At 45.1% G+C, this 26205-nt stretch overlaps 2 protein-coding genes across 10 annotated transcripts in view; one reads left to right on the top strand and one right to left on the bottom strand.

Moving 5' to 3' along the window:
* Positions 1-8: 8 nt before the first annotated feature.
* On the bottom strand, positions 9-18712 carry PARD6A (par-6 family cell polarity regulator alpha). 2 transcript variants are annotated; one of them, XM_087877255.1, is made up of 3 exons: positions 18420-18712; positions 9655-9877; positions 9-1281 (listed from the first exon to the last, which is right to left on the bottom strand). In XM_087877255.1, the coding sequence occupies exons 1-3, from the start codon at positions 18480-18482 to the stop codon at positions 488-490; spliced, it is 1080 nt and encodes a 359-aa protein (XP_087733381.1). In that variant the 5' UTR covers positions 18483-18712; the 3' UTR covers positions 9-487. The 2 variants fall into 2 exon arrangements, with proteins under 2 accessions (XP_087733381.1, XP_087733382.1); XM_087877256.1 differs by having other exon boundaries at positions 9-1278; positions 18420-18681.
* Positions 18713-18793: 81 nt separating this feature from the next.
* LOC117670547 (adrenocortical dysplasia protein-like) overlaps positions 18794-26205 on the top strand; it is a 33583-nt gene continuing 26171 nt past the window's right edge. For 4 of the 8 annotated variants that reach the window (XM_087877249.1, XM_087877247.1, XM_087877245.1 and 1 more), the window contains exon 1: positions 18794-18947. The gene's annotated coding sequence lies outside the window, so the exon portion shown is untranslated. Of the gene's footprint in view, positions 18948-24068; positions 24140-26205 lie in introns of those variants that run through there. The other 4 variants (XM_087877250.1, XM_087877248.1, XM_087877246.1 and 1 more) reach the window with 1 other exon arrangement.

The raw sequence follows: 26205 nt of genomic DNA, 5'->3' as shown, positions 1-26205 counted from the left end.
AGCACTACTTTAAAAAAAAGAAGCCATGGTTTAATAGTCTGTTGCAATATATTAACTGTGACACATGTCATCATAAAAACACCTAAAATTGAACACTTCATGAGAAGTTGGTGGGCGGCAGAGCTTGGGGGATGAATGAGGCCAGCCCCCTACCTGGAATACAGGTAGGTAGTGACCGAAAGGGGGAAATTAACAGGAGGCCCATCCCTTTAGCTCCCTGGACACGGAAAGGAGAGAGCCTCTGGGGCAGCCAAGGGTTGGGAGAAGGTGGACTGGTCCCTCTCCTTCCAACGGCCACTGTCAACTTGGTTGCAAGAAGCACCATTGGAGCATGAAGGGGATGTGCAAGTCCAGGTGAGCGAGGGAGAACCTTGGTTCCAATCTCTAGATTTGACCTCCGATGGACAAGGATGGCATGGCTCTTCCATTGACCTCAGAAACAATGTTTTTCAAGTAGAACGGGAAGGAGGGACTCCGGCACCAAAGGCTATAGGGTGATGATGGTGCCATCCTCCTGGAGGCTGCCCGCTCGGCTGCCCCGCATGGGGCTCCCGCTGCCACTGTGACTGTTCAGGGAAGGCAGGGAGCCTTGGGAGCTATAGAGCGAGAGGCTGTGCTGGAGGCTGTCAAGAAGACCCCCGTTGGGGCAGCTGGCAGGCAAGTCACTCTCAATGACCAGGTCTCCCTCTTCATCGCTTTCCCCTTCGGCTGTGCTACAGTTGCTCAGGTACTGGGAAGCCGGACTGGGCGTCTGCTGGCTGGGCGTGCTGTCCGTGGACATGCCGGAACTCCCCGAAGCCTTGCTGCTGCGGATCACATTGTTACGTTGATTGGCCGGCTTGACGGTGATGATGAGATTGTGGCTGTTGGCCACCATCATGTCGGTGACCTGGTCCAGCGACTTGCCCGCCACGTCAATGCCGTTGACTTCGAGGATCTCGTCGTTGACGGCCAGAAGTCCGGTGCTCTCTGCCAAACCTCCCTTGACCAAGCGGGAAATGAAGATACCGGGCACCTTCTCCACCCCGTGATGAGCCACTCGCACACTGACCCCATCCCGGATATAAAAGCCCAGGGGCTTGTTGGAGCCGTGTTTATGGAGCCGCACACGCCGGTGGGTCTCGGGCAAGATGTCCACATCGATGATGGAGGAGATTTGGCGGAAGTCCTGAGGCATGCCGATCAACAGGTGTGGCTTGGCCCGTTGGTGCGTCGGCCTCAGCAGTCCCTTTTTCTTCCGCTGCAGTGAGTTGGAGGCAAAGACGCTGGCGTTGGCTTCTGCTGCAAGGAAAAAGAAAACGAGAAGGTGTCACAAGGGGAAGTTCTCTTCTCCAGCGATAGCGTCCTTCAGCTTCACCCCTGGGTTTCCTGAGCTCCTTGTTGGCTTTTCCCTATTCTGAACCACAGTAAATCTTAAGTCTATGGAGAGTCTCAGTCATCCAGGTCACAGTTGTCCCAAAGGTGCTTTTTCAGGAGGCAACTGGACTTCCTTGTTTTTCTTCGAAGACATTTCGCTTCTCATCAAAGAAGCTTCTTCAGCTCTGGTTGGTTGGGGAAGGATATGAAAAAGCACCTTTGGGACATACAGACAGTCCCTGACTTACAGCTGCCGATGTGACAACGGACCAGTGGTGAAATGTAAATGTTCTGCCCCAGCTCCGGATTCCCGAGGATATAGACACACACCAACGGTCCTTATCAAATTTATTAAGTAGCAAGAATAAACCAAAGTCCGGCAAAAGTTGGCAACCAGCCCAGAAAACAAGATACGATAAAAATTTTCCAAAAATGCTCTGATGATAATTACAAGTTGTTTCCAGCAAGAAACTTACTAACCACGTGTGACTTAAATAGGCTAAGGGAGTGGCCAATTATCAGGCATTTCACCCCTGCAACGGACCTCCCTGTGTAGTTATGACCCAGTTCCAAAGTTCTTATAGCTACCCTCCGGGTCCTGTGAACGCATTTCAGGTATTTAGCAACTGGCCCACATTTACCAATATTTGCTGCAATTAACAATCACATGCCTGTTTTATTATTATTATTATTATTATTATTATTATTATTATTATTATTATTATTATTATTATTATTATTACTGAAAAACAAACAATTGGTTTAATAACCGCAGCATTTGAACAACAGAATAACAGAGTTAGACGGGACCTCAGAGGGCTAATTTGCTTAGCGACCACCGCAAAAAAAAGGTCATAAAATTGAGCCGGTCACATGAGTGACTCATTTTATGGCCATCACAATTTATGTGATGGCCATTACAGTGCCATTACAGTTGTAAGTAGAGAACGATCTATAATGATCTTTTATGTCACTTTTTTTTAACATAGATCTCAAATCTATAGCTTTCCAGACACCTCCCATGTGGTGTGTATACATACATGCATGTATATTTCTACACAAACATACCTATGTTGCCCATTTACAAACAAAATTGCCATTTACAAACTGGCTACCCAGCAATATTAGGTGCTAAATTCTAGGTTTCCATCTTTTGATACACTCTTTTGCAATCATTTGTGTCTTCGGATCACCAAGGGGATCGGATCTTTTCACAGCTCTGTCTTTCTCCCAATGTTGAATACTTTGAAAGTGCTGTATGGTTTAAAGGTAAAGGTAAAGGTTCCCCTTGCACATATGTGCTAGATGTTCCGACTCTAGGGGGCGATGCTTATCTCCATTTCAAAGCCGAAGAGCCAGCACTATTCGAAGACGTCTCCGTGGTCACGTGGCCGGCATGACTCAATGCCGAAGGCGCACGGAACGCTGTTACCTTCCCACCAAAGGCGGTCCCTATTTTTCTACTTGCATTTTTTTACATGCTTTCGAACTGCTAGGTTGGCAGAAACTGGGACAAGTAACGGGAGCTCACCCCGTTATGCGGCACTAGGGATTCGAACCGCCGAACTGCCGACCTTTCGATCGACAAGCTCAACGTCTTAGCCACTGAGCCCCCGCATCCCTTGTGCTGTATGGTTTAGTGATGCAAAAATGATTTAGCGTTTTGGGATGTGGAATATCTGAAGGCAAAGGTGGTGCACGGCTGGCAAGGAGAAATATCAACCAGATGTGTCATTTTTGAGTTTGTCTCAGCAAGGGGCAACACCAGGCCGCGTGGCTTAATCACCCAAGGATAAGCCTCTTATCTATGTTACATAATGGAATGTTAGAACATGAGTTATTCTCTTTGTGGAAACCTGCCTGATTTGGGGGCGGGGATTAAGAAAAACTTGAGTTTTGATAATGGGGTGCTTTTATAGTTACACTCTGGAATACTGACCGTACTATGGCCAACCTGAGGAATTCTGGGAGTTGAAGTCCACCGGTCTTACAGCTGCTCAGGTTGAAGAAACAGTGCTATAAGCACTAGAAGATAAATCCAATATTTTATCCTGCCCAGAAGGGTTGCCTCCTTCCTCTCACCCTACTTCTGAGTGGCATTTGCTTCTAAGATTACAGAGCACAGCCTGGGAGGATTACACAGGGGTATGAATAATTCAGTTTTAATCACACTTTGAGTTATGCCCTGCAGGCATTATTCTGTAGATCTCAGCTACAGAACACAAAGGGGCCACAGCGCTTAACCATCACCGCAGCCAGAGCCCCAGACAAAGAAGGCAACCAATGTGATTGAATCCTGCAAGAATTCATTAGAAATAACCTTCCCCGAAGCTCCCAAAATACACACGTTTAGGCTGCCAATTCTTCCATATTGAACAAGGGGATAAAAAGGGAGTGAGGGAGGGGTGCTTTGTACCATAATGCCATAGGATGACTTAGTTAAACGTTTGATCGAAAATAATCTACATAATAATAATAATAATAATAATAATAATAATAATAATAATAATAATAATAATATTTTATTTTATTTCTATACCGCCCTTCTCCCAAAGGACTCAGGGCGGTGTACAGCCAATTTAAAAACACAAGACAAAACAATGATTAAAAATTAAAATAATTAAATAGATTTGGCCCGGTTTAAAACCCCGAAAATGTAAAATACCCCAATTTAAAATTATTATGTTGATAGCCCGGCCTGGCGGAACAACAGGGTCTTCAGAGCGCAGTGAAACACCTGGAGGTCGGAGATCTTATGTATTTCTGGGGGCAGTTCATTCCACAGGGCTGGGATGAGCATTTAAGCGGAGTAAAAGACACTAATACACACATTCATGGAAATTATTATTTAGAATTGACATGTCCCAATGGTAACTAAAAAACAAAACAAAACACTGAGTGCACAAAGGTAAAACCACACTTGGAATATTGCATCCAGTTTTGGTCACCGCCACAATGTGGAAAAGATGTTGAGACTCTAGAAATAGTGCGGAAAAAAGCAACAAAGATGATTAGGGGACTGGAAGGTAATACGTAACAGTTGCTGGAATTGGGGATGTCTACTTTAATGAAAAGAAGGACTAGGGATGACATGAGAGCAGTGTTTCAATATCTCAGGGGCTGCCACAAAGAAGAGGGAGTCAAGCTATTCTCCAAAGCACCTGAGGGCAGGACAAGAAGCAATGAGTGGAAGGTAATCAAGGAGAGAAGCAACTTAGAACTAAGGAGAAATTCCCTGACAGTTAGAACAATTAGCCAGTGGAACAACTTGCCTCCAGAAGTTGTAAATGCTCCAACACTGCAAGTTTTTAAGAAGAGATTGGACAACCATTTTTCTGAAATGTAAAGGACTTCCTGCCCGAGCAAGGGGGTTGGAATAGAAGACCTCCAAGGTCCCTTCCAACTCTGTAATTTTGTTAAGGGCTGTGGAAGGAGAAGAGAGAGTCATCTGTTTCGTAATTCACGCAAGTATAATTTGCCAAAAGGTAACAACAAGACCAAGTACACATCCCTTTGTAGCCTTGCTCCCCTCCAAAGCAATGGGAAGGTGCAAAAGGAAAACATAAACAACTCTTGTGCTTCTGCCAGTTTTTATACCATATGTCCTCAGAAGAGAGGGATGCCAGAATGCAAAGGAGCTGGCAAGGCCTGAAGGCTACGTGTAAAAGAATTCCTGATAAGGAAGGACACAAGAGCTGCTTTTCAGGCAGAAGCCTCAGGGACCCGTCACTTCACATTTTCCGCGCCTCGGTGGGTAGATGAACTACAATGGCCGTTGCCCAGCCTTCGCAGTCACGGTTAGTTTTTGAGAGGTGTGATCAAATGCATACGAAGGATGTCAGAATGGAGAAGGTTGGCCTGCTGATCCATGAAGAACTCTGGAGACAGGAACAGAAAGGAGGCTATCCATCTTTATGACTTAGTGCGATATATAAATTGAACGGTTCTTTCTCTCTGCCAGCCTAACCTACAGCTGAACTGGTTTTGAGAACAAAACAGATGGTAAAGGTTCCCCTTGCATATATGTGCTAGTCATTCCTGACTCTAGGGGGTGGTGCTCATCTCCGTTTCAAAGCCGAAGAGCCAGCGCTGTCCGAAGACGTCTCCGTGGTCATATGGTCAGCATGACTCAACGCCAAAGGTGCACGGAACGCTGTTTACCTTCCCACCAAAGGTGGCCCCTATTTTTCTACTTGCATTTTTTACGTGCTTTCGAACTGGTAGGTTGGCAGAAACTGAGACAAGTAACGGGAGCTCACCCCGTTACGTGGCACTAGGGATTCGAACCGCTGAACTGCCGACCTTTCGATCGACAAGCTCAGCATCTTAGCCACTGAACCACCGCGTCCCCGATGGTAGAAAGAGCTAAATGTCCCACAGAGAAATAACATGTAGCCAAAAGAAGCAGCCTTGTGTGATAAGATTGGGATATTTCTTAAACGGACCAGCCACCGAGATAAGGGTAAGATACAATTTATGAATGAGTCCTCGGTATTAAGCCAAAGACAGAATCACATACAAACAACAGAGGGGCAGGTTTGGGTTAAGAGCTCTCTTACATCATAACGTGGATTTGAAGCCTAAGAATGCTCTGGCTGGATGTCTCCAAAGATGAAGACATGCAGTTCGGTTAGTGTTACAATGGCACTGAAAACTTATGATAGTTTTTCACACTTATCTTGGAGTCTTAATGGACAACCAATTAAACATGAGCTAAGAGTGTGCGGCAGCAGCCAAAAAAGCCAATGCAGTCCTAAATTGCATTAACAAAGGGATATAATCAAGATCAAGGGAGGTACTAATACCACTCTATAAAGTCTAAGTAAGACCACACCTAGAGTACTGCATCCAGTTTTGGTCACCACACTATAAAAAAGATGTTGAGACTCTAGAAAGAGCGCAGAGAAGAGCAACCAAGAGGATTAGGGGCAGGGGTGGGTTCTACTTACCTTTACTACCAGTTCACAGCGGGGCCGCGGACACGAGCAAAGCAAGCGCACGCTCTTCTGCGCATGTGCAGAAGCGTTTTGATGACATCGGGGTCGGTGGGCGGAGCCTCCCACCACTTTTACAACCGGTTCTATAGAACCGGTGCGAACCGGGACCAACCCACTACTGATTAGGAGACTGGAGACTAAAGCAGATGCCAAAGGCGCACGGAACGCTGTTACCTTCCCACCAAAGGTGGTTCTTATTTTTCTACTTGCATTTTTTACCTGCTTTCGAACTGCTAGGTTTGCAGAAGCTGGGACAAGTAACGGGAGCTCACCCCGTTACGCGGCGCTAGGGATTCGAACCGCTGAGCTGTCGACCTTTCGATCAACAAGCTCAGTGTCTTAGCCACCGAGCCACCGCGTCCCTCTACAGGTTCATTATCACTGTGTAAAACTGAAACAGAAATCCAGACATCTCCATATTAAGAGTAGGCAAATGACATACCCGAGGTGCCATCCGACTCAGCCCAACCAGAAAAATTAATACTAAGGGACCGCAGGCGATACCGTCCCCAAGAGATGGAAGGTAGGTCTCATTTTGACTCTCCTGCTGTTTGCAATTCTTTTTTTCTTCTCCAAGTGAGCCCAAGAGGAATATTTGTGACAAATTTAATGTTGCCTGGGGAGAAAATGGATCTTCCAAGTCTGAACAGGTTGTTGCCTTAGCTGGAAAGCAAGTGGCCTTCACATCTGGACCTACATGAAAATGGAAGAATTTTTTTCGCCCTCCCCGAGCCTCTACGTGCACCCTACACTTACCTGCATTCAAAACAGGCCACATGGTGACTCCTGGGAGGGGAGGGGCAGGGCGGGCGAGGCCAGCCAGGAGTGGGATTTGGGGGTTCTCCGAACTGCACAGAATCCTAGCTAGAGGTTCTACCAAACCCCTGTGAATCTCCAGCAGCCCACCCCTGGAAACCTCTCAGCAGAGCCTGTCATATGCAATTTTTGAATCTCCCCAAAACAGAAGAGAGAGAGAGAGAGAGAGAAAGGAAAAGGAAAAGGCCTTTCCAGATGGCCATGCTTAAATGGAGCACCTTGGCAGACCCAGATCCCGAGTTATAAATATCATCCTGTGTTTTGGGTACAACGGCTTATTTTTAGCCTGGGAGCCTGGGTTGAACAACAGAAGCTTTCTCCCCCAGGAAGTGGTCCAAGTTACATCAACTCCAGGTTTTGTAGGAGCCTTAGACAAGCTGTGCTCCATGGGACTCCCATTGCAAGCGGGTATTGTTCTCCCTATCATGTCTCAGCTCAGTATGTACCATCACACCCAAGAGGCTAGAAACAGTTTCCATTCTCTCTGGGGGCTCTGAGAAGACGGGAAGAATGAAAGAAAAGAGATACGAAGACACAAGCTGGTTTCCGGCCAGTTTGTTGGCCGTAGCCATCTCTGGTATGCGCCCTGATTCCAACTAAATCATATTAACAGTCTCATAAACTTTACTGCTGCTTCTGGATGACAGCCGACCAATGAAATCAAAACTTAACTGCAGGGAAACATGCCAGCAGCTTTCGCCAGCATCTGCCAAGTTCTCATTGCTCAGCCTTATGTTCTGTCACCATCGTCTATTCCCGATCCTCTTTTTACAAACTATTTTTCAGACCTGTAGTTTATACAGATGTTACATCTTTGCTATCGTGCTCTACGGAGTAGAGAGTCGGTCTCTGACAAAAAAAAAAAACCACTTGAAGAAACTAGAAGCATTTGAAATGTGGATTTACAAATGGCTGTTATGTATAAGCTGGGTTAACAAAATCACAAATGAGGAGGTGATAAGCTGCCTGGGAAAGCCAAGGGAAATCATCAAAGCCATTCAAAAGCAAAAGTTAGAATATTTTGGACAGGTGATGTGACACCCAGAAAAATACGGCATCCTTCAACTTAATCGTCCAGGGAAAGATCGAAGGCAAATGAGGTCCAGGCAGAAGAAGAAGATCATGGCTTCAAAACCTTAAGGGACTGGTTTGGACAAAACTCAGCAGCACCTTTTCATGCGGCTGTTGACAAAAATGGGATTGCCAACATGATGACGGATATGGCACAAGAAGAAGAAGTTTATACAATCCTGTTAATCTACGATGAGCTGGATTTTTATTTCTCACAAATATACTGGAACATTTAAAGGCCAACAGCCTGGTATTGTTTGTATTATGTTCTGGGTGAAGAATGGAGGTGAGGCAGTGGTGAAATCCATTTTTTCTTCTTCTTCTCCTACAGTCAATAGCCTAGTGACTGCAAATAGGCAAAGAAACTTCATCACTGGAGGCTTTCAAAAAGAAATTGGACTGTCGTTTGTCAGAAATGGTGTAAGGTCTTCTGCTTGGGCGGGGGGTTGGACTAGATGACTTACAAGGTCCCTTCCAACTCTGTTAATCTGTCTAAATTAAAAATGTTAAAACTGAATTGAACCGAACACTCTATTTGGCTAAGTGTGGTTAGCCATACAAGGAATTTGTCTCTGGTGCAGAACAATGATAATCTTAATAATAAGAGGAGGGACTAAAGAAGATCACAGAAGGAAGGATAAATGATAATACTACAGCCATATTACATGGGTAAATACACATAGACAGCACTGTGAGAATTAGGTATTCAGCAGAGTGATGGCACGAGGGAAAAAACTGTCCCTGTGTCTAGTTGTTTCGGCATCTAATGGCCCATCACGCCATCCCAAGGGGAAGAGTTGAAACCACTTATGTCCAGAATGTGAAGCGTCTGCAGATATCATCCGAGCCCTCCTTCTGACCTGCGTAATATAGGTCTTCTATGGAATGCAATTGTTCTTTCCGCAGTCTTAACTATCTGTTGGAATCTGTACCTGTCCTGTTTATATACTGTTCTCAGTATATAATAATTGATTTATTTTACTATTCTGATTCATCATCATCTTCATTTTAACGACTCCATAATCCATTGTGGGGTGGAATCTGGGCAACTGAATGGAGCTAGCAAAGAGTTTTAATGGCCGGATACCGTTCCTGTCGCCAGTGCGGAGTTTTGTTCAGCAGATATAGTCTCAGTGTGCCCAGAGATAGAGAAATAACTGCCTCTACCTAGGATCGAACTCACAGCCTCCTGATTGTGAGGCGAGCGTCCCACCTGTAGGCCACTGCGCCACTCCTTTTACGATTCTGAATGAAAGTTAGCAACCTTTCTCAGCATTCGATGGAGACCTGAAGCAATTACCCTCACTTTTACTCTCTAAAAATGCTTTACGTTAAATAAATAAATAAAAAAAAGCATACCTCACTGGAAATAGAAAACATAAGCAAGGGGGTTAATCCTCGAGGTTTGTCCTACCTCTCTTCTGGATGATGATCCGGAGAAGAGGATTGGCAGAGGAAAGAGCCTTGTGATAGTTGTCATCATTGTTGATGGGAAGCAGATCTCCATGGATGTCTGTGTATCCCAGGAGGACCTCCGAACAAGGGATCTGGTGCACCCTCTGGATCAGCTGATAGAATTCCTGGAAACCACCCACACTGGACCTCTTCATGGCAAAACGGCGGAACTCAGCCTCGAACTGCCAGGAAGACAAAACAGTCTCAAGACACAAAATAATAGCCTAACCGATAAAAGCCGCTCGACCAAGGCAGGAAAAAAAAACCCCTGGTCTTGGGGAAAATACAAACTGGGCGGACACGACCTCGTAGACGACCCTCTCTCTGTCAAGGACCTTGGAGTACTCATCTCAAACAGTGCCAGAGCTTACTGCAACAACATTGCCAAAAAGGCATTAAGAGTTGCTAACCTAATCTTGCGAAGCTTCTTCTCCAGTAATATGTGTACTGCAAACTAGGGCACACAAAACCTTTGCTAGACCAGTTCTTGAATACAGCTCATCTGCCTGGAACCCACACTGTATATCGGACATTAATACAATTGAGCGAGTCCAGAGATATTTCACGAGAAGAGTCCTCCACTCCTCTGCTCACAACAGAATACTTTATGCCACAAGGCTCGAAATTTTGGGATTAGACAACTTAGAACTACGCCGCCTTCGGTCTGACCTAAGCGTAGTACACAAAATGATCTGCTAAAACATCCTACCTGTCAATGAATACTTCAGCTTCAACCGCAACAATACACGAGCACACAATAGATACAAACTTAAGGTAAACCGTTCCAAACTCGATTGCAGAAAATTCGACTTCAGCAACAGAGTGGTCAACGCATGAAATGCTCTACCTGACTCTGTGGTTTCTTCTCCAAACCCCCATAACTTTAACCTTAGACTGTCTACTGTTGACCTCACCCCCATTCCTAAGAGGTCTGTAAGGGGCGTGCATCAGTGCACCAATGTGCCTAACGTCCCCGTCCTACTGTCCACATTTAACTGTATCCTTATCCTGTATTCATAATCATGTTTATATTTATATCTGTTATCTTTTTGTTTTGTTTTTTAATTTGATTTATATGCCGCCCTTCTCCGGAGACTCAGGGCGGCTTACAATGCGTTAAGCAATAGCCTTCATACTTTTGTATATTTATACAAAGTCAGTTTATTGCCCCCACAAACTGGGTCCTCAATTTACCCACCTTAGAAAGGATGGAAGGCTGAGTCGACCTTGAGCCTGGTGAGAATTGAACTCGCAGTCATTGCAGGCAGCTGGATGTTAAATGCTGCCTTAGTAGGAGGCATTAGCCTCCTACGCCACTCAGGCTCCTTATATATCTGTTATCTTATACGTATTTGACAAATAAATAAAATCAAATAAATAAAAACTTTCCAAAAGCAGCAAAGAAAGTTGAGATCTCTTTTAATTCATCTTTTTTTCCCCCCCTCCTCATATGAAAACTGCCTTTTACACTGTTTGGAGAAAACACACAGCGAAGCACCGTCTTCACAGCAAGCCATAATCTGCTTATTTAGTTTTGGCTTATTGGGAGGGGTAAGCGGAGGTGTGGAGACAATCCATTCGAGTTTGTCAAACTACAATGAACACACCACCAGGGCTTGGTGTGATATAAACAAAACGCTCTGTAGCGGTCTCAAAGAGTACACCCGGAAAATAACAGTCCTTAATGCTTCTGAAAGGCAGAGGATCCAACAATGTAGATTCAGCTTTCCATCCTTCCAAGGTCGGTAAACGAGGACCCAGACAGTTGAGGGCAATAAGCTGACTCTGTAAACCGCTTACGAGAGGGCTGCAAAGCACGGTGAAGCGGTATATAAGTCCAAGTCCTGTTGCTGTTCAGAATTGTTTTAAGAGTTTGGGGCTTCTGCTAAATACTATACAGGTAGTCCTCGACTTACAACAGTTCGTTTAGTGACCGAAGTTACAACAGCACTGAAAAAAGTGACTTACGACCATTTTTCACACTTAAACACCCGTTGTAGCCTCCCCATAGTCACGTGATCCAAATTCAGATGCTTGGCAACTGCATCATAGTTATGACGGTTGCAGGGTCACTCTTTGCAACCTTCTGGCAAGCAAAGTCAAAGGGGAAGGCAGTTTCACTTAACAACCGTCTTACTAATTTAAGAACTGCAGTGGTTCACTTAACAACTAACTTGTTGCTAACTTCTCAACTTCAGTGAGTCACTTAACTGTGGCAAGAAAGGTCGTAAAATGGGGCAAAACCCACTTAACAAACATCTCGCTTAGCAACAGAAATGTTGGGCTCAATTGTGGTCATAAGTCGAGGACTACCTGAACAGACATGTACCATATTTTTCGGAGTATAAGATGCACCTACCTTTTTGGTGAGGAAAAGAAGAAAAAGAAATCTCCCTCTGCCTCTGAGCAATTTTGCCTCATTGCAGCAAACAGCCTGCTTTAGTTTCAGTTTCGTTTTCAGCATAGCTTGATTAGCACAAGGAAAAAAAATCTGCTCCAACAATTTACCTCTTTGCAGCAAGCAGCAGAGCCCTGCACAAAACAGCTGAGAGCAAAACAGCTGAGAGTAGGGAGGCCGATCTAATCAATTTGTGCTAATTAGGCTGTGCTGAAGCTGAAAGGACCTGTTTTTTCTTGCTGTTTGCTTGCAAGGAGGTAACTGCTGCGAGGCAGAGGCCAAAGGGTGGGGGCCAGTGGGTGGGCGGGGCTACATTCGGTGTATAAGACGCACCTAAATTTTCACCCTCTTTTAGGGGGGGAAAAAGATGTGTCTTATACTCCAAAAAATACGGTAGTCAATTTTGAATAGATACATGATCTTGTACTCAAGGAAGAAAACGAAAGTTGTTCTCAGACAGCAAATATGTACAACACAGCATCTTCTCTTTTATATTTACTGCTTAAATGGAAAAATGGATACAGTGGCTGGGCATGTTATTAGAATTAGCTCATTTCCTGCTCTCAAAACCTTTGATTTTAATCTCGGCTAACTGCGAATTCATGCCTTGAATTTCTGATCTTCCCAGCCTGAGTTGAGCCCGGCAATCGACAGAATCACCGAAATGGAAAAGAAACTTTTTCTTTTTTCCTTGACGAAAAGCTTTCCTAACTAATGCCCTGAGGATATGTTAGGGCTGTGTTCTGAGAATCCACAGCCAACTGCTCGTAATTTGGAAAAGTCATACTTCCAACACACCTGGAAGGCACCTGTCAAGCTTTAGCAGCTGCTTACCAGCTAAAATTAGACACAGGTAGCCTTCAACTTACAACAGTTCATTTAGTCGCCATTCAACGTTGCAAGAACACTGAAAAAGGTGACTTATGACCGTCTTTCACTGTTACAACCTTTGCAGCATCCCCATCAGTGGTGGGTTCCTCCCGGTTCGGCCCGATTCGGCCGAGCCAGTAGCGGTGACGATATGACATCACCGAACCGGTTCTGCCCCCCCACCCCCCCACGTTATTCGGCTCCACCCCCAATCTATTGCTGCCTCCTGAGTCCCAGCTGATCGGCTAGAAGGAAAAAAACTATTTAAACTCTTGCCACAGGGCTTCAAAGGGCTGCCCTACAGCTGATCAGTGTTAAAACGCAGTGTGGTGGTAGACCGGTGCCTCCAAAAACAAATGAATAGACCGATGCCTGCAAAAATAAATGCGTAGACCAATGCCTCCAAAAACAAATGAGTAGACTGTTGCCTGCAAAAATAAATGGGTAGACCAGTGCCTCCAAAAACAAATGAGTAGACCGATGCCTGCAAAAATAAATGGGTAGACCAGTGCTTCCAAAAACAAATGAGTAGACCGATGCCTGCAAAAATAAATGGGTAGACCAGTGCCTCCAAAAACAAATGAATAGACCGGTGCCTGCAAAAATAAATGGGTAGACCAGTGCTTCCAAAAACAAATGAGTAGACCGATGCCTGCAAAAATAAATGGGTAGACCAGTGCCTCCAAAAACAAATGAATAGACCGGTGCCTGCAAAAATAAATGGGTAGACCAGTGCTTCCAAAAACAAATGAGTAGACCGATGCCTGCAAAAATAAACGGGACAAAACCACTTAAGAAATGTCCCACGACAGAAACGTTAGGCTCAATTGTGGCCGTACGTTGAGGACTACCTGCATATAGAAAGGGAAAAAGGGTAATTGGTAAAAGAAGTCTTGGCAAATGGATCCATTTGCATTAGCAGTCGTTTCGTTTCTAAGTTTGCGAGGAATTTTCTTGATCCTCTTGCTAACTACTTGTTGATTTCCTGGGGTAAGATCAGTGGTGAAATCTAAAATTTGTTACTACCGGTTCTGTGGACGTGGCTTGGTTGTGGTGGGATAATGTGACTGGGTGGGCGTGGCTAATTTTTTTTTAAAACTTTTAAAACCATTTTTTCTACAACCTCTTCGGCGAAGAGGTTGTAAAAAAATGCTTTCAAAAGCCTCTGACGATCCCAGCTGAGTTGCCTGATCGTCAGAGGCTTTTTTTCTTTTAAATGCCTCTGCTGATCAGGCAATTCAGCTAGGATCATCAGAGGCATTTAAAAGAAAAAAAGCCTCTGCCGATCAGGCAACTCAGCTGGGATCGTCAGAGCCTTTTAAAAGAAAAAAAGCCTCCGATGATCGCACGGCTCAGCTGGGCATGGGGGGGCAGGGATTTTTGCTACCGGTTCTCCGAACCACCCGCCTCCATCGCTACCGGATCAGGCGATCCAGTCCAAACCAGGAGCATTTCACTCCTGGGTTAGATAGCAACTCTTTTTCCAAATAAAAACACATTATCCATATACCTTTAATATTTTACAAATCAGCAGGCTCTTCCCCAGGTTCTGAAAAGCCCATTACAATAACTACCCAGGCAAGTTTTATGTAGTCATTCTCTTCAAGCGCACGGATACTTTTCAACCGAATAGAATAGAATAGAATAGAATAGAATAGAATAGAATAGAATAGAATAGAATAGAATAGAATAGAATAGAATAGAATAACAGAGTTGGAAGGGACCTTGGAGGTCTTCTAGTCCAACCCTCTGCTTAGGTAGGAAACCCTACACCACTTCAGACAAATGATTATCCAACATTTAATACAGGCATGCCAATCCACAACTCACACGCCACATGAGGTCCTAGTAAAGGAGCCCCACAAATTCATAAACCTGTATATTTTATAATTTATACGCGGCCCAAGACAATTCCTCTTCACTCAGCGTGGACCAGGCAAGCCAAAATGTTGGATTCGCCTGATCTAACACATTATCTTCTTGAAAGCAATCACATTCAGTCCTTGCTATTTGTCCTAATTATGAAATGTTTTTATTATACTATTTACGGTTACATTTGTGTCTCTTTCATTATGAAGATTGTAATTTTTTTTTTCTCCAAATCTGGAGAACTTTGGAGGATACAAAGAGCAGAAGACTTTCCTTTTAAAATAGGTTTTGCCTGCCTCTGTTGGAAGAAGTTAATTTTATGCTCTCCAAAGACAAATATGAACAAAGAGCAACATATGGTCCATTATTACAATAACTGACAGCGTGCAAGTTTTTCATGCAAGGTCTCAGCTCCTCCAAGCTAATACCATACAAAACTACGTTCCTTATTCAGTGCTACTTCTAATCACTACAACAATCAATAACAACAGTTAGGAGCAGCATACATCAAACAGGTTGTATTCAAATACCAAGCTAGACTAAACTACACCGTGATTTGTTTAACGTTGCTGCATTTGAACAAACCACAGTTGCTTGGTACCAGTGGTGGGTTGCCCCCGGTTCGCACCGGTTCTATAGAACCGGTAGTAAAACCGGCGGGAGGCTCCGCCCACCGACCCCGACATCATCAAAATGCGTCTGTGCATGTGCAGAAGAGAGCACGCGCGGCCATGTTGCAAACCGGTAGTAAAAGTAAGTAGAACCCACTCCTGTTTGGTACCACATATCAAACCGGGCTGGCTTGATCCCATCCGTTTCGGTTTTAAATTGAAATTGGTTTTAATTGGGTTGTTTTAAATTGTGGGCCAAAATTATTTAATTACCTTTTAAACTGTTTTTTTTAAATTTTGTATCCTCTGTTTTATCTCGGCTGTTCACCGCCCTGAGTCCTGCTGGAGAAGGACGGTATACAAATCAAATCAAATAAAAAATAAATAAAATAAATAAATAAAACAAACCACCCGAGTCTCTCAGTTCATCCAATATGCTAAAATCAACTCAAGCAAGCCACTGGAATGGTTGTGTGAACCAGATCACAGTGCGACAGCCTTTCCTAGAAATATGGAAATGCAGCTTCCATTAATTGCAACCAATATAGTTAACCCTAACACAGGCAGTCCTCGACTTACAACAGTTCGTTTAGTGACTGCCCTAAGTTACAACGGCACTGAAAAAAAAGTGACTCAGGACCATTTTTCTCCCTTATGACCCTTGCAAGCATTCCCACCGTCACGCGATTTACATTCGGACGCTCGACAACCGGCTCCCGTTTACGACGGCCGCAGCGTCGCGACGCGTTCCCCTTTTTGCGACCTTCTGACGAGCAAAGTCCACGGCGAAACCAGATTCACTTAACAGCCGTGGGACTAATTGAACTACGGCAGTGATTCACTTAGCAACAAAAGCGGAAGCGGGGAAGCGACGTCGTCCAATGGGGCAAAACTCAAATTTCTCACTTAAATTTTGGGATCAATTGTGGTCGTAAGTTGGAGGACTATCTGTGCTGGCCGGAGAGGACCGGAGACACAGTTGCACCTCTGTGGGTCCCAGATGGGGGAAGCCTGGTTTTTTTCATGACCAGGATGCATTTTTGCATGAATTTACAGGGCTGAGCTACTTAGGGTGAAGCTCCTAAGACAGTGTTTCTGAACCTTGGAAGCTTGAAGATGGGTGGACTTCAACTCCCAGAATCCCCCAGCCAGCGCTGCTGGCTGGGGGATTCTGGGAGTTGAAGTCCACCCATCTTCAAGCTTCCAAGGTTCAGAAACACTGTCCTAAGACCTTCACTAGGAAATGGCAGAGCCGGGATACCTGATCCCTCCCTCCATCCAAGGTGGGAATACCCCTTTTCCAACCCTATTCTAAGGCAAATCCCCCACCCCGTTTTTCATGCCTTGTGATATTTTCACGGGTTGTGGTATCCACAACAAAGGATAAAACTCCCCCCTTATATGAAGGGGTCCCAGAAGAAGCAAAGCCAACAGCATCCCTGGATTAGGGATATACCGCCCCTTCCCATCCTTGGTGGGGACGGAGGGGAAGGCGCAATTTGCCCCACTGAGACCTCAAACTCAGCCGCCAGCTACCCCTTCCCCGTTTCCAAACCCAGCACTATTGCATAACCCGCCGGTGGCGGTGTGTGTGTTTGTGTGTGTTGTGTGTGTTGTGTGTTGTGTTGTGTTGTGTTTATTTTTATTTATTTATTTTATTTTTCAATTTATATACCGCCCTTCTCCCTAAGGACTCAGGGCGGTGCACAGCCAGAATTAAGAACATGAAATACAAATATTAAGAACAATTAAAATATATATAAATTTGGCCCCAAAATTTAAAAATCACAAACCAATTAAAACATTTAAAAATTTCTTCTTAAGCCAGCCCGGCTTGCTGGAAAAAGTGGGTTTTAAGGGCACGGTGGAAGGCACTGTGTGTTGTGTTGTGTTGTGTTGTGTTGTGTTGTCTTGTCTTGTCTTGTCTTGTCTTGTCTTGTGTGTGTGTTGTTGTGTTGTGTTGTGTTGTGTTGTGTTGTCTTGTCTTGTCTTGTCTTGTGTGTGTGTTGTTGTCTTGTCTTGTCTTGTCTTGTCTTGTGTGTGTTGTTTTGTTGTGTTGTGTTGTGTTGTCTTTTCTTGTCTTGTGTGTGTGTTGTTGTGTTGTCTTGTCTTGTCTTGTCTTGTCTTGTCTTGTCTTGTGTGTGTGTTGTTGTCTTGTCTTGTCTTGTCTTGTCTTGTCTTGTCTTGTCTTGTGTGTGTTGTTTTGTTGTGTTGTGTTGTGTTGTCTTTTCTTGTCTTGTGTGTGTGTTGTTGTGTTGTGTTGTGTTGTGTTGTCTTGTCTTGTCTTGTCTTGTGTGTGTTGTTTTGTTGTGTTGTGTTGTGTTGTGTTGTGTTGTGTTGTTGTCTTGTCTTGTCTTGTGTGTGTTGTTTTGTTGTGTTGTGTTGTGTTGTGTTGTGTTGTGTTGTCTTGTCTTGTGTGTGTGTTGTTGTGTTGTGTTGTGTTGTGTTGTGTTGTGTGCCTGTTTTCCACCTAGAGGGAAAAACTCCGGGCGATTTCTCTTCTCTCTCGGTACAGGCTGCAGCTGCAGCAGCGCGGAAATCCCTCCAGATCGCAGCAAATAATCCCCCCCATCTGGCCGCCGAGGGACCCGCTCGCGGGGGAAGCGGGAGGGGAGAGGCGGGGATATTAAAACCATCAGCCGGGCTACCTCCACCCGTTAGGCCGGGCTGAAGAGCCCCGGCGCAGCGCTCGCTGCATGCATCCCTCCCTCCCTCCCTCCCAGGCAAAGAGATCGCAGGTTCGAGACCCAGGGGCCGCTTGGCAGGAGGAAGAGGCGGCTGCTCCCCGGTGCACCTGCTGCGCGCGGGGCCCGATCACCCCAGCCCGACCTCCTCCAACATTCCGCCGCTGCGTCTGCCTGGGCCCGGCGGCTGTGGCTTTGCAAGCTGGCGGGGGTGGGAAATTGCCGCAGCCTCCCTCGGAGCGGCTTCTCCTCCGCCGAGCCGCCTGCGCTCTTTTGCAAGAGCCGCCCTCACCTTGCTTTTGACCTCGATGACCGGCTCCGAGCTGCGCGCCGGTGTGCGGTGGTGCTTAGCCATGCTGAGCCGGCCGGGCCGGGTTGCCTCGACCGCCCCCGAAGGTGTCTCGCCTCCGCCTCCGCCGGCTATTATTGCTGCTGCTGCTCCGCCGCCGCCGCCGCCGAACGGGGACAGCCAGCAGGAGGGGAGGGGAAGGGAGAGAGAGGGGGGGGGAGGAAGAAGACAGGAGGGAGGGAGGGGAGGAGAAAAAAATAAAAAAATAAACCTCACCGATTATGACGTCACCCCAGCAGTCGGAGAAGGGCCTCGCCATTGGCTGAGGCGGGGCCGAAGTGGGCGGGCTCAGAACCTCCGCGGCGTTCGGATGGAACGTTGCTGACAACGTCGTCTAGGTAACCGGGCTCCGGGGGGGGTCCAAGGTGTATCCCCGCGCGGCGTGAGATCAAAGGGAGTTTTTTAAGCCGTTCAAGCGTCGGTCAAGGCTCGCTTGGCTTCTTCGCCGGGCAGGAAGGAAAGTGGAGAGAGGTATTTGGGGGGCGGGGGAGGGAGGGAGGGAGGCAGGGAAACTTAGCGCATTGTAAGCCGCCCTGAGTCTCCGGAGAAGGGCGGCATATAAATCAAATTAAAAAAAAAAACAAAAAAAAAACCTTACCTGGCTAGATTAGGTGGCTCAGTGGCTTAAGGCTTCTCGATCAGAAAGGTCGGCGGTTCGAATCCCTAGTATAGGGTCTCCTGCGTGAGCATGGGGTTGGACTAGATGACCTCCGAGGTCCCTTCCAACTTCTGTTACTGTTAACCTGAGCCCTTCGGAGTCACCGCCGTGCTAAGAAGGAGGCGATTAAACCCTCTTCCCTTTGTGTTCTCTGTAAGCCCGGCTTGCTCGTTTTTTCGGAAGCCTCCGTGAGGCTGCCGAGGAAAAGAAAACCAAAGCGAGCATCCTCCGTCGGGGATCCAGGCTTGAACCCCTCGGCTTCTTCTGTCCAAGCAGAGATGTGGCCAAGAAAGGGCCACAGAGCTTTGGTAGTACAGTAGTCTAAAGCACCCTGTTATTAAGACCAGCTGCCTGCAGTTACTGCAGATTCGAATCTCGCCAGGCTCAAGGTTGACTCAGCCTTCCATCCTTTCTAAGGTAGGTAAATTGAGGACCCAGTTTGTGGGGGCAATAAGCTGACTTTGTATAAAATATACAAAAGGATGAAGGCTATTGCTTAAGGAGCCTTGGTAGTACAGTGGTCTAAAGCACCCTGTTATTAAGACCAGCTGCCTGCAGTTACTGCAGGTTTGAATCTCGCCAAGGCTCAAGGTTGACTCAGCCTTCCATCCTTTCTAAGGTAGGTAAATTGAGGACCCAGTTTGTGGGGGCAATAAGCTGACTTTATATAAATATACAAAAGGATGAAGGCTATTGCTGAGCACATTGTAAGCCGCCCTGAGTCTCCGGAGAAGGGCGGCATATAAATCAATTTTTTTAAAAAAAGGGGGGGCAAAGGGGGCTGGGGGTGCCTTTTAGGGGGCGCATCAGATGATGAGTGGCCCCTTGGAGTAATTGATTGGGTGCAGAGAAACCTTCCTCTCCCCAAACCACACACCGAGGCTAAGGGCCCACAACAAGAGATGCAGTACAACCTAGTTATTTGACTGATCCGTATTGTGTGGAAGCTCAGGGTAGCAAGCAGCTTAACTCACTAGTATAGTTAGGTTCATGCCGCGAAGCAGGTAGTGCAAAACGCAGCTGATGCCTATCGTCCTTATCTGGATCTAAAGTGCCCTTCCTCCTTTCCCTTTAAGATGTGTGGACTGCAACTCCCAGGATTCCTGGCTGGGGAATGCTGGGAGTTGAAATCCACACATTTTAAAAAGTTTTGAAATGTTGCTCAGTGCATCAGTGGCCGTACTTGTGCTGCCTTATTCTCTGTAGCTGTCCCAACTATATTCAGACAGGTAGAAGTGCCTGGGGGCAAATAGATGTACGTTTCTTTCTATTTTTGAACTGGAGTTGTCCCTGAAATCTAATAAAATAATTACACTGTTGCATATTTGTAATTAAATATTGTCAAGTAAGGATGGAGTTACATGTGAGGATTTAATTAAAGCTCACTCACCGAATTGATTTTTTTAAAAAAATTGAGCGAATTTATTACAGGGCTGGATAATTCTGCCTTCCCAAATGACCCCACTTTTAGTTTCCTTTTTAGACTAAGCAAAAGCCTGGGTGCCGTTTTGGAGCTTTTTATAAAAAGTTTCCTGTAATTTATAATGGTTACCAAGGAAAAACTGAATTTTGTAGGAGTTAGTTACTTAAATTAAATCATGGTTAGAGGCTGCTCTGCCCCTCCCCCTTTCTATTTTTAGGAATGATTTTAAAAACAGTTCCGTTTCCCTGTTTTAACTATATTATTCTTGAAGTTATTTTGGGCTAAGGGACCATTCAGAACCTATTCTCTCTAGATTTTGTTTTGCCCACTGTTTCTTAAAAGGATAGGCAGGACAATTAAAAATTGTAGCACTTTACAGCTGAAAGTAATGCATGTAGAAGAAGCTCATATATGTTTGCCTAAAGCCACAATGTTTCTCAGTCTTGGCAACTTCAAAAAATAGATGTAATTCAACTCCCAGAATTCCCCAACCAGCATTGGCCCAATTGTCTTTGGTATTTGCAACTTTAAAAAACAGAAATGAAAGAAAGTAAAGAGTGCAAAGCCTTCGAAACCTTGAGTAAATCCACTCTTCCAAAACTCCGTGGTTTTTTTCCCCCCATGTCATGTTTAAGGTCGAAAAAAACATTCTTTGATGCTTTCTTTGTTGTGGATTAAAGACTTCAGAATTTTTTTCTTTGCCCAGTTTTTCTAACACAGAGATTAGAAACAACCTTTTTAAATTTGGAAGGGTTTTTTTTTTTTTTTTGCAGTTTTATGTTTTATTTTCATAGATTTGAAAAATAACATTAACGGAATCTTTGAGCTTGGATTAAAATTTGCAGAGTTGGTAAGAACAACATGAACCTTATGTATCAATTCGGCCAGTGTTCAAAGTATTTTACCATTTTTTTATCTTTATTCTTTTAAGAATGTAGGACAAGCTATTTTGAATGAAGCCTGCAGAAATTAATACAGTGTTTCTACAGAAAGCTATTAAACATAGATTAAATGTACATTCTCCTCTGTTTCTATCCTCAGCAACTGATATGCAGTGATAGATAGCACTTAAGCGTTCCATGCCAAGATAATAAATTATTTTGAAGACTTCTAAGCAAGCAACACCTTGTAGCACTAATTTGTTTGATGAAATCTTTCAAATTATTTGAGCTGAATTTTACTGCTACTACTGCTCACTCACTGGTGAGCATAAATTCTACTATTATGGTCTAGTGCAGGGGTATCAAACGTCATCACAGTGTCATCACGGTGTCATCATGTGACGTATTGTGATTTCCCCTCCTTCGGTAAACTAGGCGTGGGCGTGGCCAGCGTGTGATGCATCTGGCCCGTGGGCCACGAGTTTGACAGCCCTGGTCTAGTGGTTCAGGCACCAGGCTAAAAACCAGGAGACCAAATTCTAGTCCTGCCTTAGCCATGAAATCCGTCTGGGTGACTTTGGGCCAGTCTCTCTCTCTCTCAGCCACCTCACAGGGTGGTGGTGATGGTTGGGAAAATGGGTGTGTTGAATACGTTCTCTACCTTGAGTAAGTTGTAAAAATAATAAAGATGAGATACAAATAAATGTGAGTGAGAGGAAAAAAATGTCTGTCCAATAGTTCTTGATCGCACATAAATTCATCAGAGGTGGGTTTCAGCAGGTTCTGACCAGTTCTGGAGAACCGGTAGCGGAAATTTTGAGTAGTTCGGAGAACCGGTAGTAAAAATTCCGACTGGCCCCTGCCCCCATCTATTCTCTGCCTCCCAAGTCCCACCTGATCAGGAGGGAATGGGGATTTTGCAGTATCCTTCCCCTGGAGTGGGGTGGGAATGGAGATTTTGCAGTATCCTTCCCCTGCCACGCCCACAGAACCGGTAGTAAAAATTCTGACTGGCCCCGCCCTCATCGATTCTCTGCCTCCCAATTCCCAGCTGATTGGGAGGAAATGGGGATTTTGCAGTAACCTTCTCCTCCCATGCCCACCAAGCCATGCCACGCCCACCAAGCCACACCCACAGAACCGGTAGTAAAAAAATTTGAAACCCACCACTGAAATTCATGTATCAGTAATTCTATCCCTGCACCCTTTACTTCCTTTATAAATGAGTTCTGACAATGCCCAGCGACCTGTTTAAGAAGAAGACTACGGCTGTCATCTTTTAAAGGTCTGAGCTTTTTTGGGTATACTTTGCCCATTCAAAAATTCCAAAAATTGTTTTTTGTTTCTTTTTTAATGTGTGGGAGGCCTTTACTAATTTTGCTCTGCGGCAGCTTCTTTGGGTGTCCTTGGCTGCCTTAACCTTCCTTTTGTAAGGAGTGCCTTCCGAAGGAGGCTTTGTACTGCTCAGAAGGCGTGGAGCACGTCGGTGATTCAACATAAACGAGAACGTTTTGGTCTATTCCCTGCAGGATTTATGACCAGCTGGTCCAGCTGATAGTGAGTAGATGCAAAAAGTGAGCTGTAGTTTCCCCCCCCCCCCCCCGTCTATGCTTTGAAAAGGTAATTTGGGTTTCCAATGTTCTTCAGTCCTCTTTTATTACATCCTTGCTTTAATCAGTCCTGATTACTGGTGACAACAGGGACCGGTCCCTGCATATACATTTAATAAATAATAGTATTAATTTTTGTAGGCAACATTCCTGGTACCTTTTACCTAGGGCTGACAGGGCGTGACTAAGTCCATCATCATCCATCTGGTTTTGTGCCTAAGGCAAGACTAAACTCACGGTCTCCTGGTTTGAAATCGAGCACCGTATCCATTAGGCCAAATTGTTTTCATAGCTCCAAGCAGTGCGTGCTCAATTCTGCCAAAGCAGAATGAGGAGAAGGATGCACCAGAGCCGTATCAATGCAATTGTAGACCAGAGACACATCAATGCAATTGTAGAAAGATGGAGCTTCTCAAAACCTTTGTAACAGAATAACAGAAGAGTTGGAAGGGATCTTGGAGGTCTTCTAGTTGAAGCCCCTGCTCAGGCAGGAAGGAAACCCTATACATTTCAGACAAATGGTTGTCCAGTGTCTTCTTAAAAATTTCCAGTGTTGGAGCATCCATAACTTCTGGAGACAAGTCGTTCCACTGATTAATTGTTCTCACTGTCAGGAAATTTCTCCTTAGTTCTAGGTTGGTTCTTTCCTTGATTAGTTTCCACCCATTGCTTCTTGTCTTGCCTTCAGGTGCTTTGGAGAATAAATTGACCCCCACTCTTAGATATTGGAAGACTGCTATCATGACATTCCTAGTCCTTCTTTTCATTAAAGTAGACATACCCAATTATCCCCTAATCATCATTGTTGCTCTACTGTGCACATAGTGCCACCATAAAAATAAGTTGAAATAACTAACGCCAGGTAGAAAAATGATCTAGCAATTTGCAAAAATAGAATTTGCTTTAGAATGTTTAGAAAGAAGATACTTATACAAAATTTTTGAGGTGTATTTATTCAGTACTGTGAAAGACCATCTCTGAATATCCTGTCTTTGTCGTATTATCCTCTCTCCAGTGGTCTACAATCTTGCAAGCTCCCCGTCGTTCCATTAATTCTCCAGGAAAGTTCTAATGAAGTGACTCATTCTCTGGTGAGTTTCTTCAATAACTATTCAAGTTATTCAGTACCACAGAAGAAAGTTGCTCTTCTGAAACGACCCAGGCGCTGAGAAATTCATGAGGAAATTCTTTCCTTGGAGAACATTGGGAAAACAGATCACTTCCTTCTTTTCTCTGTACATCAATTAAATAGAGGGTTGAAAGACAATGTGTGCTTCACTGAAAAGCCACTGCATCAGGTAGCTGGTCTGAAGTTCTAGCCATTTTGTCTGATGGCTCCTGGCTATTTCCCTTTCTTGAGGATCCCGGGTTCTGAATCTGCTTCGTAACTTAACTCCTGTATTAGGGATGCGGTGGCTCAGTAGCTAAGATGCTGAGCTTGTCGATCGAAAGGTCGGCATTCAGCAATTCGAATCCCTAGTGCCATGTAATGGGGTGAGCTCCCGTTACTTGTCCCAGCTTCTGCCAACCTAGCAGTTCGAAAGCACATAAAAAATGCAAGTAGAAAAATAGGGACCACCTTTGGTGAGAAGGTAACAGCGTTCCGTGCGCCTTTGGCATTGAGCCATGCCGGCCACATGACCACGGAGACATCTTAGGACAGCACTTGCTCTTCGGCTTTGAAATGGAGATGAGCACTGCCCCCTAGAGTCAGGAACGACTAGCACCTATGTGCGAGGAGAACCTTTACCTTAAACTCTCCTGCAGTCCTGTTATATAACAAAGAAGCCTCCTCCGTCAACTGAGCTGAATTGAGATTACTTGCTGAACTAGATTCTGGAGGTAGATTGAGGCCCCAAAGGAAAGTGTCAACTGTGTATAACCAGCCAATGAATGAATGGTGATGTTGCAGTGATCCAACAGTCTCCTGAGTGCCATGATTTGTGATGGAGAGGAGCACAAATAATGGTTCTGCTATAGGGTTGGCATATTTGTGGTTTCACGGTGGGTGAGGATCATTGTGCATGGTCACTCATGCCCTAGTTACCTCCCGTATGGACTACTGTAATGCTCTCTACATGGGGCTCCCCTTGAAAAGTACCTGGAGGCTCCAACTGGTCCAGAACGTAGCCGCGCGGGTGATTATGGGCGCAGCTCGTTACGCCCATGTAACACCTGTCCTACGTGAGCTGCACTGGCTCCCGGTGGTCTTCCGGGTGCGATTCAAGGTGTTAGTCATCACCTTTAAAGCGCTCCATGGCTTAGGACCTGGGTACCTACGAGACCGTCTTTTGCCACCAATAGCCTCCCACCGACCAGTTCGTTCTCACAGGGAGGGACTACTCAGGGTACCGTCAGTCAAATTGTGTCAACTGGCGACTCCCAGGGGGAGGGCCTTCTCTGTGGGGGTTCCAACTCTTTGGAATGAACTGCCCCCGGAGATACGGAATATCCCTGATCTCCGTGCTTTCCACCGTGCCCTCAAGACCCTGATGTTCCAACAGGCAGGGCTAAACATACGAACATGTGAATGATTTTTTAAATGTGATCTAATTCTGGGTTTTATTTAATTGACCAAACTAAGTAATAATTTTAACTAGCAATTTTATGATGTTTGTGTGTCTATATTTTTCTTGACTGTACACTGCCTTGAGTCCTACGGGAGAAAGGCGGTATAGAAATATAATAAATAAAATAAATAAATAAATAAATTGTGTCCCAAATAGCTGATTTTTGTGGCTGGATCTGCCTACCTCCAGTTTCTGCCTGCAGAATTCAGGAGAGACCGTCCAGTTTTTCATGTTTAGCCAGTAACATTATCTTCTGACCAGGCTGATGGTTTTTTTTTTTTTAATTGCTCGATACATTTTTTAATAACCGAGCTGGGTGTAAAACACGGAAGACCGTCCTTCCTTCTTGGCAATTTGTCCAAGGTCTTATCGCTCCTGCCGAGAATGTGAATTGCAGAAAACCCAGAGGGCTATCTTATGTCACCAGACTGGCGCTGAACATGTTTGCATGTTCTGCCCTGCCAGATGTTCCGTCTGCTCTTAATCAGCAACTTAGCAGATATCTGCAACAGCTTCAAAAGTTCTTCCCTGAAATGTTGTTCTCACTGAGTGCGTACCGAGGGCATCGGAGGATCAGATTAGATCTT

This window comes from Pantherophis guttatus, chromosome 11, assembly GCF_059756535.1.
Source record: "Pantherophis guttatus breed Tessera chromosome 11, ASM5975653v1, whole genome shotgun sequence".
NCBI lineage: Eukaryota > Metazoa > Chordata > Lepidosauria > Squamata > Colubridae > Pantherophis > Pantherophis guttatus.
Note: the sequence above shows the minus strand (reverse complement) of the source record. Positions and strands in the feature narration are given on the sequence as shown.